Below are 13,811 nucleotides of genomic sequence, written 5' to 3'. Positions count from 1 at the left end.
CCCTTATTTTCTACATTTTCTTTAGCTTCCCCTCCTTTCCTCCAGAATCAGACAAAACAATTATTATGGCAAAAGGATACTTGCTTTCTGAAATATACTGAAATTGTACATAGCCATAATAAAATTTAAGTTGCAGGATCATGTAGGGAGACTCTTTGGTCCAGAACTAAAACGATTGTCTCCCGCTTGCAGACCTAAGTAAGAGGCTTTCTGACAGCAAAGCTCGGCAGAATGTTTGCCCCAGTTAACTCACACCTTTCCTGCATAGTCAACCAGCTCACCTGATATTTGCGAATGAATAAATAAAGGCACTTTCAGTGCAGCGACAGACAACAGGCAAAGGCAGGTAGGACAGGGGACAGTGGAAGTCAACCTTAAAAACAGAAAGGAAAGGACGTCTTACGTGGAGAAGGCATTGTTCTGTTTCTCACATCGGATCCCCTTGCAGTTGTTGGGTTCCTCCGAGGCACTGGTCTCATAATAAAAATAAAGCTGGTTCAGTCCATTGGCAAAAGCCAGAAGCACCAGACAGTAGATAAAAAGGAATTTAAGGATGTCTAGCAGCATACGTCCCAGAGAAATCTGCAAGGGTCCCAGGTGTGAATTTGCTGTAAACAGGGATATGAGACGCAAGGAACTTAAAATGTTGGATATTGCAAAGAGGGCTTCTGCAATGAGAGTCGGGTGCCACATTTCCCATTCCTCCCTTGGACGAGAACCGTTATACTGAAAGAAATAACAAGGGTATAAAAGTTAATTATGTTGTAATTACTCTGAGGTAACTCAGAAAGTCACACCTGCTAATACTAATGCTTCACATGTACATGCTAACCAGGTACTGGTAACACAAGAAGTACTTTTAAACTCTTAAGTCTCAGCTATTGTCAGACTAACATTCAGGATTCAGGATTGAAGCTGACTTGATCAGGGCAGAGACTTAGGTTTAATGATGCCTTCTTATGAACTCTCCCTACCAGATTATGACCCCCTGATACGGATAGTTGTGGGACCAGCTTTTCTTTAGAGGTTTCTGGTATGTTGCCTGTTGTTAGCCTAAATTTAGAAAACAGGCCTTTTGAATTTCGAGTTCACTGTTTGCGGGTTCTTCAGGTCCATGGGTTCATACACAATCTCCTTCTCTTTCAACATTTAAAGGGGTTCAGGCTGCCCTTTAGCAGGTTCAGGTTGGAAATTTCCAATTACTTTTTTTTCTTTTTCCTCCTAAATATGACTGCACATTCAAAACACTGCACATTCCAGGAAGAATGTGAGGGAGGGGGAAGGGAGGGAAGAACGAAAGCAATGAACTATTGAGCATAAGAAGTGGATGCTTTCCTTCCCTAGTAATCTCCAAAAAAGTGCCAACAGCCCAGAACCAAAATGCCTTCTTCATATTAATTTTCTTATTAGTTAATTTGTCATGGCAATTTTAGGAGAGTTGCTAAAGCAGAGGTCATAATTAGAGCTGAAACACTGGATACATTTGAGTGCATCAATTATAACATTAACTTGGTTTGTAATGTAACTGTAAAAGCAGAAGCGTTTTCTGAGCAAAGTGCAGCCAGATGCAAATAGGTAACACAAAAGAGCTGGTTGTATAAATGTAACTACTCTGGCTTAGCTATACTGGCACAACAGAATGGAGTCAAAGACATTTTAACATCAAAGAATAATTGTCCTTTTAACATTTGTCTCTGCTCATTTAACATGTATAAAAAGGCAAAAATGTACTTAGAATAATATAGCTAATAGTGTAGCCAGCATGTTTAGGATTCCTAAAATAATTTTTGTACCTTTTAAAAGGAAATGGTATCAATATCATACTGACAGATGAGTTTGCAGGGACTTTCTGTTTAAATCTGAAGGTCCAGTACACGAGCTCACAATTTTTTCAAGGACACAGCTAAAAGCAAGTTGATATTTCAAACTATTCCTCTGTATAAAGGAGCTGAGACACGATACAAAAGCATTTCAGCATGACCTCCGATTGCTTGTGGCATTTCCAAAATGTTCTTTATTACATGAACATCATGGCCTGAGTCTGTTAACTTGATTTGAAGATGGGTCTTAAAATGTTTACAAACAGGCAGACATGTTAACTTTTTGCCAATATCCAGCAGTGGGGGCGGATGGTTGTGATCGGAAAGCCTCCCCTGCCTAGAGAGCAGATTTGCACAGTTGTTCTCAATTCTCTTCTGCATGCCAGCTGGACACAGCAGCCCAGGGGCTCTCTGCTACAGTTTAGCATAGACTGCATGTAAAGGTATGTGAAAAGGTCTTCTTCGTCTCACATCTATTTTTAAAGCAACTTGTTAGGGTCATATTTTGGCCCTTTATAAACGGATGGTATATCCTTGCTTGGAAAACAGTAGTCTCTTCAGAGCAGCCTAGCATCATAGGTAATAGAGAAACAGGATTTCAGAGGCATCTAATGAAGCTGGGTATCTGGGAAGGCTGGAGTTGTTTGGGTTAGGCATCAGAAGATGAAGATGAAACACAGCAGAGATGTATACAGAATAGTACAGATAAGTTACACCAGGCAGTCACATTTACCCTTCCTCATTCCGTGATAATTCAATGCAGCAAATGAAAACTGATTAAGAAAGTATTTTTACCCTAAAATTAGCCTGAAGATTTCATTGGTATTGGACAATCTTAGGGCCAGGTCTTGTAACCGGTCAAATCAAGAAATAGAAAGTCTCCATGTAAAAACAAGGATGGAAAACATTAGTGTCAGTATGCAATTTATTTTTCTGATATTTGGCAGAAAGCTAAATGCCCATGTAATCCTTTGAAGTTCTAAGAAGTGTTAGGATACGGTATATTGGCATATATACCAGCCTTTTCCAGCTCAGGGCTGTTCTATAAATAACAGAAACCTTTACAAGTCATGCTGCAAAAGGTTTTGAAGCCATTATCAACATTATAAATCCTCATGTTTCAGAGCATACTGCAACCTCTAAGTGACATAGGTCAGAAAGGAACTTCTGTGAGCATGCTGTTTCAGAACTACTCCTATACAAGATTTTATGCACCTCTCAGAATTGTCTGACATTGGTCCTCGTCAGGAGCAGACCTTAGATCAGTCAGGTTTAATCCAAGTGGGTCTGATCTGTACTCAAACTGATATATTCCTGTAAGCATTCTTTTGTGTGCTGGCATTTAGGTCTTTGTAGTTAGCCTGTAAGTTTCTGTAGTTCTTACAGAGTATATAAAGAAAGCTGCACTTCCTTTGTACGTGTGGTTTGGCTATGAGTTTCAATCTCAGTATGTGACTGTACAAATCTGTGGATGCACAGCTCTTTCAGTAATTTGTGTCTGAGAAAGAGAAAGAGCGAGATTGTTAACAATTTACGATTTGTTCGTGGATCTTACAATTTCCACAGCATTTTTTTGTATTGCCCCCAGTTTAAAAACCAACCTTTCAAGTCTGCAATTTCCTCACTGGTTCTGAATGTTGGGAGAAAAAAAGATGTAATCTGTTCCTGCTTTGATGCTGTTACAGAGCTGCCTCTTCAGGGAGCAGCAACTATCTTAAAGCTTTTCCCTTTGAAAAACCAACTCACCACTATGCAGCCTTCTGGATTTTAAAAAGGCCCCACAGCAGGACTGCTTGCTAAAGAGTTTTTTATAAAAGCCTTGCCATTTTGGAGTCAATGATGAGCTTTGTGAAATTTTCTCCTCTTTTCCTCTCCGCCTGCATACATGCTTGGGCGGGAATAAACAAGGTTGCTTTGGGGAAGTGCTTGTCCTGGTTATTAGGCGGTGGGCTAAAAGAAGTACTACCCTTCTACCAGGGCAAAACCAACACAGTAGCACAGCAAAACTAGAAAGCGCATAAGTGGCCAAGGAGCAGACTCCAGTTACTTGATTTACACCTGTGTAATTACACTAACTGTAGTGAAGTTACTGCTGATTCATACCAAGAAAAGAATCGGGCCAAGCAGCTCCAACTGAAGTCAAAGAGAGCCATTGCATAAGCAAGTTTGCAGGAGGCCATTTGTGTCTTGTCTGTGTCTTTGAAAAAGAGAGACAGAAGTAAAGTGCTTCAGGCCATCCTCCGGCTTCAAAACATGTGCATACGCTAAGTTGGAGCATCGGAAGTTTATAGATGTGGAAGGTGCTTTTGAGGATGAGCTCTGATGTGCATTCTTGCCATAATGGAACATGACAGTGAAGAATCTACACGGTGTTAACGCTCCAGCATGCTCCTTTGTCATTTCCTTGCCTATAGTTTAAAACTATATATTGAAGAGAATAAGTTGACTCCTTTATATCAGATGATATATACTAGCAGGCTTGCTATTCTTAGTAGACTTTTCACAAACTTCTGATTAGTAATCTACAGGTCTGTAGGACTACAGATTATAAAGCTTGGCTGTAGATGTTTTCAGATAACCCTATTCTTGTTTTCCTTTACTGTTTTATTTAAAAATCATGTTTTCATTATGTCTAGCATTGTTGGAAGAGGTCCAGTGTCAGTATGGAAAACAAAACGTATCTTTGGCAACTGAGTAGCTACAAAACGGACAGCAAGTGGGGAAACTTCTACCCAATGCCCAAGCAATCTACTTCAGTCTTTATCAGAGTCAGGATGAGAAGGACGATCATTCTCCAAACAAATTAATAAGCTTTCCAGGTGAATTTTCAAAACTGGACTGCTTGAAAAGCAGCTATTCTCTTTGACCTGTAATTTTGATTTTGACAGTTTCTACCCTGTGTACTATAGTTCTCACAAGCAAGTTACAAATTCTCTCTCCCAAGTTACTGTACCTTGACGTAGGCAACAATTTTAAGGGAGATAGTTGCAAGATAGAGAGAGTTCATTGCAAAATCCATCAGATTCCACCAGTCATGTACGTACTCATTGAATCCACCATCCCACATTTCCTTGATTTCTCCCCAGATAAAACCTGTAGAAAGAAAAAGAGTTCATTGTCATGACGAGGTATTATTTGCCATTAAAGCACTGTGTATATCCGATGTAATAAAAGACAATTCTAAATTAACAGCTTGGAAAAAATATCTCATTCCTCCTGTCTTCTACAAAGTGTAATACTGCTGATGATGAGACATTTTACAACTCTGTGGGGAATGTAGTCTAGAGAGATAAGAAAAAGACATAGGTTTCCTATCCAGGGCTCCAGATATACACACAAGGAGACTGCTTGAAACATATGTTAATTATAACTGGTATGAACGGATTGGCTCAGATGAAATTTGTTCTACATGAATAAAATATTTAAGCAACTGTATTTGGTATAGTTTCTAACAGATTGTCTATTCTCATAGAAACTATAAGTAATTCATTGCTCAGTTGGACAGCACTGAATTCTCCTGACTTTCTCTGCAGAACATGCAACACTAGTACCAGCTTCTGCGTGCCAGTACATTTCCTCCCTGACCTGGAAATATCACACCGAAGAAGGAAGAAGTGAATTCATTCTCTATGCTCAGTCACTCTATTTATGCATCTTGCTGCACAAAAAGCCCATAGGGAATATTTGTGAAAAAAGGTAGGACTCAGCATGAAAAAGGGCACTGCAGCCTGGCATCGCATCTCTCAGCAGTGACTCACCTAATGTCAAATATGGCTATGGGTTCTGTGAGGTGAATATTTGTTCCCGAGGATACGGCCAGAGCTCATCATCTCAATGCTGAAATGCCTTCTGGTGGTAATTTTTGGCACTTGCTAACATTCACTATACCTCCTTGCAGCTGGAGGGGTGAGGGGCAGCTTCTAAAGTTCATTACCAGACTGCTAAACTCGCCTGGCGTACAATTCTAATTTTAAGTAACATATATGTCCTTTATTGTAGAACTGTTTAAGTATTTTTGAGAGCCTAAGTCCCATTAAAAAGCAAGTGGCAGCTAGGCTCCTTCATCACCTACATGCTTCTGAGAATGTCTTTAGAGCCCCCAAATATTTTGAATTACCCAGTTTACAACATTATCCTTGAATGAAGACCTCAAACGTGTGAAAAGAAAGAAACCCAACAAAATACACCCCCAGGTGCATTACCAACATAGTTACCCAAATTGCTACCCATACCTAACCACAGGATACTGCAGTGGTCACTGAAATGCTACTTGCAACTCAAGTTTTAGGACCTGAAAGCTCAATCTGAAGAGCAGATAATGTTGAAATGAACTTCTGCAAACATCCAAATATCAATCTTGGCTCTTCAGCTGCCAGCCAGCAGGTCAGTGGTCAGGCAAGCATAATGTCAAGGCCAATAAGATAATTTTATTACAGCTGCCTCCAAATCTTTGCATGCACACAAAAACATAAAATAAAATAAATCAATGGAGAGAAGCCTGTGGAAGAACTCATACACTGTATTTATAGTGAGTTATCATTGCTGGTTACTATAGTTACAACAATGCTGTGTGTGCCTGTTCTCTCTCTCCTTTTATAGTAGAAAATATTTCTTAAATAATAACCTTTAATCTGGTGAAACTTTTCTAATTTCTCCATTTAATAAACAGTCCCACAATATCCCTATTTATCCGAAACAAAGGAACTCAAAAGAAGAGCAGACAGCTGTAAGAGGTGATTTTGAAAGGGTTTTTCTAATGTATTATCCTTCTTTCATCTGCAAATCAGTTTTGCTGAAATGCCTACGATTTCCCTCAATTTTAACCATGAAGTTAAGGATAAAGAGATCGCCTAAGCTCAGAAAAGACATTTAACCTTCTCAGCTTATTCTGAAGTTTCTACCAACACAGGCATTTCAATGCCATAAATCAGTTTAGTAAGATAATGAGGCTTGAGTTACCATTTGTAAGTTGTGGTAGAGCTATGCAAGGAGCAAAGTGCCCTGGGTCACGATGGAAACTGATTTGTGAACATGTCTGCAACTCTTTACTTTCTTTCCTTGTTTTCCATCAGCAATTTTAGGTTTGGCACGGGGAACAGCTAGGCTCGTCCAGCACAGAACCAGCCTGATCCAGAGCCACCACAGAAACGAGGAGCTGGGGCCCAGTGTTACCAGGAGAGGGGAGCCAGCAGGCACAGGAAAGCAGAGGTGGACCCGTGAGAAGCATTGAGGAGCCATAAGGAGAGCTCCAGAGATTGAGGTTTGTGAGAGGTGTCCTCAGAAAGCATCAGTGTGGCTTTCCAGGCCACTGACGCCTACTAGACAGTCGCAATTCAATGTTACCTGACCTCTGGGGTCTTGCACTGAACTGACCTGGGCTGCATGGACAGAGCTGGAGGAGAGCTATAAAGGTGTGGAAACCATTGCCCGTGAGCAGGCCTCCTAGTAACACCCCAGCTCACAGTGGTGCTACATGTTAATGGTACAGCAAGGGAGATGGGAGCTTAGTTAGAGGAGAGATCATGCTTCTAATGGAGTCCACAGGTTTTCACTTGCTGTTGTGTTGGAGCTCAGTTTGAAAGGGTAAACACTTCTCTCTCATCAAAAATATATCCAACTATGCTTCTCTGCTCTTCTCCCTCAGTGGCTCTATCCACTTTCTCCCATACCATCTCACTACCTCACCCGTATATCCTGCCTTCAGAAACACAGATGCCTCCTTTTCTTCACGGTTGTGGTGGCCCGAGCCAGACCGGAATAAGAGCCTCACATTTAACCTTCTGATGATAAATACTCCCTCCTTCTCCTGCTTATATTAGAGCGCTCAATATCAATTTGGTCAGTGTTTATCAGCACAGAGGCATACGGCGGAGTGAGATTTATCTTCCCTTTTCTGCCTTCCTGTAGGCTTTTTGGGAGTCTGGGACGCCAGGAATAAACAGGCCTGGCATTTGCGCACTGACTCCGGGAGTAGATCAGTAAGAAGGCAAAAGCAGAGACAGGCTCTCGGCGCTGCCTTCTGCCACGTACCAGCCAGCAGAACTAAGCCAGCGTGAGAAGTGACACTATTTGTTACTAGCGTGACGCAGAAGCTAATTCCTAACCCATTCCTCGCACAGAGCATGGGAAAGCAGGGAGAGAGCTGCATCTGCTGCGGTTTACTCAGGGTCGTGTCTAAAGGCATGTCAGATGGCAATATGAACAGCAGAAGAGCCCTAGGCCAACAGGATCTGTTGTTCCAGAAGGAGCCCAGCTGTTTTACACAGTTAGTGAAGCTGGCTGCCAAATCTCTTTACATGCTGATGATGCTGAGATCAGGAATGAGTCTCCACACAGTTGCCACGGGTGTGAGTCAGGCAACTGGCTCAGGCATTTTTGTGTTTCTGATTTACCTAGAACCCAGGGCAGGATCATCCACTCCACGATGGTGGGAGGTGGTCCCTGCACATGAAGGTCAGTCCTGACGATGTGCTGCGACGCCAGCAGGAGCATGAAGAGGAAGGTTAGGTAAGAGCCAGTGTGGCAGATAAACTTTATAAATGGCTTTTTAATGAACAGTCCCAGCCTGCTCTTCGGTGCAATCAGATATGCCACGGATAGCACAGGAAATAGCAGTCCAATGGTGACACAGGTCAAGAGTTTTACTGCCCAGTGTTTCCGCCTCCATCCTGGAAAACCATCATACCAAAGCGTTGCTAGTAGCTGCTGGCAGTTTGGCTGAGCAACAAACTGAGGAGGAAAGAAAAAGAAAGATTATTACTGACGGGTACTTCATGTGCACTCCCCCTCACATATGTGTTAGAGCCCACACAGACCCTCATATTAAGTTTGGGGCTGGCTGTGGGGTGGAAAAGCATAATTTGGAGACAGAGGGAGGAAAGGAGGGAGATTTTGCTCTTATTTTTCTACATAGGATTTAAGATTTCTTCTATGAGTTTTTTTCTATTTGAAGCATCCTTATGTAGATCAGTCACTCACCACACATGAAGCCTCGTGCAAAAGTGATACAACAAAAATTACTATGAGCTTTTTCTCTTCCAGTATGTTTCTCTTTCAGCACCTTTCTTTTCAGAATTTTTCAGGTTTCAACTGTCTCAAACAACTCACTGTCAGCATCTTTAAGAAGTGACTAAAAGATGAAACAGGAGGGAAAAGGTGTAAAGCTCTGAGTGTGCGTGTATGTGAGAGAGGGAGAGAGAGAGAGAGGCAGAGAGAACGTCTCCAGGAGTGTGTGGGGTGCTGCACGTGGTTTTGTGCAAGGAGGCCAGCATATGTGTGTGTGGGATGGGCTGGGCATGAGACAGCATGCAGTAATGTAAAGTTCAGCCAGGTGACATCTGTTGGGAAGCAGGACAGCACACTTGTAAACGTGCGTCGCTATGAAGGAAGAGAGCAGTTGTAAAATGTAAGAGATTAAGCAGAGGCAAAAAGAAATCTTTGATCACGGTACCAAAAGTGACACTTGAAAGTTTACTTTCACTCTGCAAAAAATAGCATTATGATGGTGATTTATTGCATCTCTGACTCCATACCAGACATGCTCAGGTTGCAACTACTTCAGATTGTTCTAACACCTAACAGCCTTTGGAATTTCAAACGCAAGCCACAATATTTCTGGTCTATGCCAGAAGACTTTATGTTCCTGATTATACCTGGACAGCCCCATGGTTTTCAAAACTTTTCAGACCCATAGCTAATTAGAGATGTCTGCAAGACCAACTGTGTTTTTCTTTACATATTTGATTTCTAATCCATCTTAACAAAGTTATACTTCTGATCTACGAAATTCAGATTTCTCACTGGGCTCTGCAAGTTCAAAAGAAAAATCTCAACTATTGTTCTGAGGATGCTTGTTATACTTACTTTGCTGTAATTAAACCCAAAAAACTGTCCTAGCATGGATACAGTTATCGATAAACATACTCCTGTAGCAATATAACTACATCTATGATTGCACACAGCTATATCAGAAAGAATCACACTTCCAGTGGACACAATAGCACTAGCAGCCTTTATCAAGGAGAAAAGACCTCTTATAAAGGAGACTTAAAGCGGTGAGTGACCTGTACTCCTGTAGCAATAAAACTACATCTATGATTGCACACAGCTATATCAGAAAGAATCACACTTCCAGTGGACACAAAGCACTAGCAGCCTTTTTCAAGGAGAAAAGACCTCTTATAAAGGAGACTTAAAGCGGTGAGTGACCTAAGATGACAGCTGTTTATTACACTTGGATCTCTGGGAGGGATGTAGTGCCACCACACTCTTCTTCCCCCTCAAAGAAAATTTTATCAGGCAAAGCACTCTTTCACCACTACAATTTAAACGAGCTCTTGGAAGGACTTTGCCATGGTAGCAAAGGGACTGGCTTCTGAATACAAGAGTCTTACTGTTTTGCCACCCCAAATTGGTATGATTTTTTGACCCTGGCAGAAGCCCCTATGTAGACACTACTGCACTCAGTGTAGACATGGCCTGAGCTAATACTGAATCAGCCATCACATGTGCATTTATGAGACAGTTACAAGGCTCTTCTCATCATATCTAAAGACACCTAGGACTCCCCGTAGGTCTTAGTCACCAGGAGATCAGATTCGGCGTGAAAGAGACAATTCTTAATAAAAGCTTTAGCACATACCCATACCGCCAAAACAGCCCAATATTGGGAGGACTTTTCATGTGCAGTTCTCGGAGTGCTCTATACAAGCAGAGCACTGTCACTGCCATGTTCAAAATGACTAAACCAAGGTCAAGCGAAAGAAAAAATTAGTTGCTCAGTCTGATAAAGTCATTCATTTCTGTAGGTATTTTTAGATTTTGTGAATATATTTTATATGCTATAACAGGCTGTTTATACCAGAATCAGACCATTTTTGGACTGGGTAGTTCAAATATATGGACTGACCAAAATTAGTATTGAAAATAAGATCTCCAAGAGGAATATCTGGCATTTATGAAGCTGGATATTTATGTATTATTACTATAATAAACATGACTGCTGCATCTAACATACAAGTGACACCATGCTCCAGAGGGCATCAGAAAAGAAAATCAGAAACACATTTGATTTGGAATCAACCTACGCATGCATGCAGCAGAAACTGGACAATAGTTGATCTGGTGATGATCTCCAGAAAAAGCCAAGGCCTGTTGCCCGTAACAATCAGAAAATGTTATTGTAAAATTCCAAGTCTGGGGACAGTGATGAAAGAAACAATTCTACAGAAACTGAAAAAACATCAAGCATTGATTGTCGTTTGGTTGGTTGGTTTTTGAACTATGATTTCAGAAGAGTCAGCGCATTATGTCTAAAAGCTAGAAGAAACGGAAGGTTACACTGCTATATTTTCTCATTTAAGATTACAAACAGGAGCTGTGACCAGATGTGTTCTGCGGTAATTTACATGGTAATAGATGCTGCTGTTTCTCAGAGGTGAGGTACAACTTTTTTTTTTTTTTTTTTTTTTTTTTTTGAGGGAGAAAATGTATAAACACATTTTCTTTTTATCACATATGATAGAAAGCTCTAAGGGGAGAATAAAACTGTTTTTCCCTTGAGGCAAAGTCAGAGTCATTTGAGAAATCAAATGACTTTATGTTCCTCTGGTTGCTGTGCAACTTGCAAGCATCTCAAAAGTGCGTCTTCTCTGCCTAATAGCTCATTTCTAAAATCTGCTTTCTGTGTTGTATCTGATGTTAGTTCTTCAAATGGAGAGAAATTCACACATCACGGAAGAGCAGCTTTAAAGACCAGCTTGGCAAAAGGGAACGGAAACGGAAAAAGCCATTACATTTTCCAATCAAGCCCATCCCACCCTCACTGAAAATGGCCTAAGGGAAATTTAAGCACAACACAGAAAGAAACTCTCCCTAATGTCACCAACCATCAAATGCTGTCTTTGTTAAAGGTAAGGCTAAGCACTTACCAATGTAGGCTTTTACTAACTCATATTAGTCCAACTTATTAATCACAGATTTAAAATTAGTAAATACTGCAGCTTAGATCTCAAGTAGTGCAAGGACTACAGCTGGCTGAAAAACAAAATTTCCAGTGTGCAGAAACACTGAAATTCTGAATTATAACGAAGAAGTCAACTAAGCCCTTGGTGTGCTGCCTAAAGAACCAATAGCTTTTCAGTAACTTTGTGTTAACTTAAAAGAATACAGAAACTAGCTATTTCCCCAAGTAGTCCTGTGAATGTCGGCCTCATCTTTGCTTCCAGGTGTTGTTACCTAGACTAAACCATCAAATTCATTGACTAGACTAAACCATTGAATGCTCAACTCATTAAAGACTGTCTAGGATTCATACTGCTAAATCAATGCACATAAAATATAAAAACACGAAAAAGCTCAGCTTTAGCACGTTTAGGTGTGAAGTAGCCTGAAACTGCAATATTTGTAACTTTTGTTATCATCCATAATTTCAAATTTCTTCATAAAGTTAAGGAAACAATCTTTTTTCTACTTTGCAAATAGACAGAACTGAGATCTGGAAAAGCAAGTTGACTTCTCCAACAGTACTTATGCCAAGGCCTTTCCTGCGTACAAGTTCAATTTCCACGTAAGTAGGGTTGCAAGTTTGTTTTTTCACCTTTTTGCAAAGACTTTCATTTGCCATAGATAGAAACAGCGCATGTATATATCATAGTCTTTTATCATTTCACATGAACATACTGTATGTGACAGGATTTGGTATCAGTTAAAGTTTCTGCACAATGAAAAGGAGAGACTGTAATGAATTAAAAAACTGCGTATTGTCCCAGTTTTGTAGATGGTCCAGAATCAGAGGCAAATGTACTGTACCAGAAGCTATTTGTCTAAGAAGATGAGCATATGACTTGCAAACACAGTATTTCTCCAATACGTAACAAGCACGGTATCAAGCATTTTTGCAAGGACTGCTGCGTTACAGGAGTCTCCAATCTCTATTACAAATGGCAGCACAAGGCATCATCCCACAGACATGATGGAGAATGTTCTGACAGCTGCATTAATGAAAAGAAATGCTTCCAAAAGGCGGCATTTATACTCAATTCAGCTAATGTGTGAACTAAACATTCAATGCTATGAAGCCTGTGGTAGTGCTGGCATAACATTGTCCAGGATTGTCCCCACCTGTAGACAAAGCCTGTAGATGCATTTCTGGGGGAGGTAAACCAAAGAGCAAGCTCCTTCTCCATTACCTGTTGAGCAGAACCTGTCCCTATCTGAAGATACAGTTCACTTAATGACTAGGAGAGAAGATGCAACTCAGAGTACGTTCTTGTGAGGACAATGCCACTGTGTCACTGGTGGGCAAGATGCTCAGTCTCCCGGCTTCTGAAAATAGGGATAAGTATCTTTGCCTTTCCAAGAAGTGAGATCAGCAACTTCAGTCATGGTTGGGAAGCACTTTGAGGGTAGAAACTACTGCAATACAAAGTCTTTTATGTTCTCTCTTTCTTCTTTCAGTCTTGCCAGGGTCTTTGTGTAACATTTGGCTTGCAGCTGGATTGTGCTATTAGAGAATTTCATTTTCAATGTTCATCATACTCATTGTCACCTGATCCTCTACCAAGGGGAAGATTTTTAAGGGAAAAAAGCAGCTGCTGGATGGAGTATCTTTTTCTTAATAGCTAATCTTTACTGATATTTTTATGTCACCTAAATTCTACTTCTTGGGAATTAAATGTTTTCTGCATGCGGTGCCATTAATATAAATATCGAACACAGAAATTATGTTCCATACCCCCCCCCCTTATCTATGGGGAAATCCCTTATCTCTCACAGTCATAAGTAATTTAGGATCAGACACAGATGGGCTGAGATGTGAATGCCTCAGGGAGCAACTGAAATAGCTCCCTGATAGACATCTAGGGGCTGAGCACAGTATCTCTCTGCATTTATTCTGATTATCGTGAGGGCTGCCAACAGGCTCTTCTGTTTGGAGTTTGCTGGAGTTCTTTTCTGTACTCTTGCTGCGGATGGTGATAGTGAATGCTCTTC

The 13,811-nt window shown here is 40.8% G+C and overlaps 1 protein-coding gene across 1 annotated transcript in view; it reads right to left on the bottom strand.

Moving 5' to 3' along the window:
• Window positions 1-13,811, bottom strand: part of TRPC5 (transient receptor potential cation channel subfamily C member 5) — a 63,245-nt gene that overhangs the window by 25,188 nt on the left and 24,246 nt on the right. Inside the window, exons 3-5 of the mRNA XM_009276500.1 lie at window positions 8,213-8,549; window positions 4,774-4,913; window positions 404-726 (exon numbers count right to left, since the gene is read on the bottom strand). Coding sequence (XP_009274775.1) covers window positions 404-726; window positions 4,774-4,913; window positions 8,213-8,549 — 800 coding nt within the window. The remainder of the gene's footprint in view (window positions 1-403; window positions 727-4,773; window positions 4,914-8,212; window positions 8,550-13,811) is intronic.

This window comes from Aptenodytes forsteri, unplaced genomic scaffold (assembly GCF_000699145.1).
Source record: "Aptenodytes forsteri isolate BGI_AS27 unplaced genomic scaffold, ASM69914v1 Scaffold107, whole genome shotgun sequence".
Lineage (NCBI taxonomy): Eukaryota > Metazoa > Chordata > Aves > Sphenisciformes > Spheniscidae > Aptenodytes > Aptenodytes forsteri.
The sequence above is the reverse complement of the archived record's forward strand: the minus strand, read 5'-3'. Positions and strand labels throughout refer to the sequence as shown.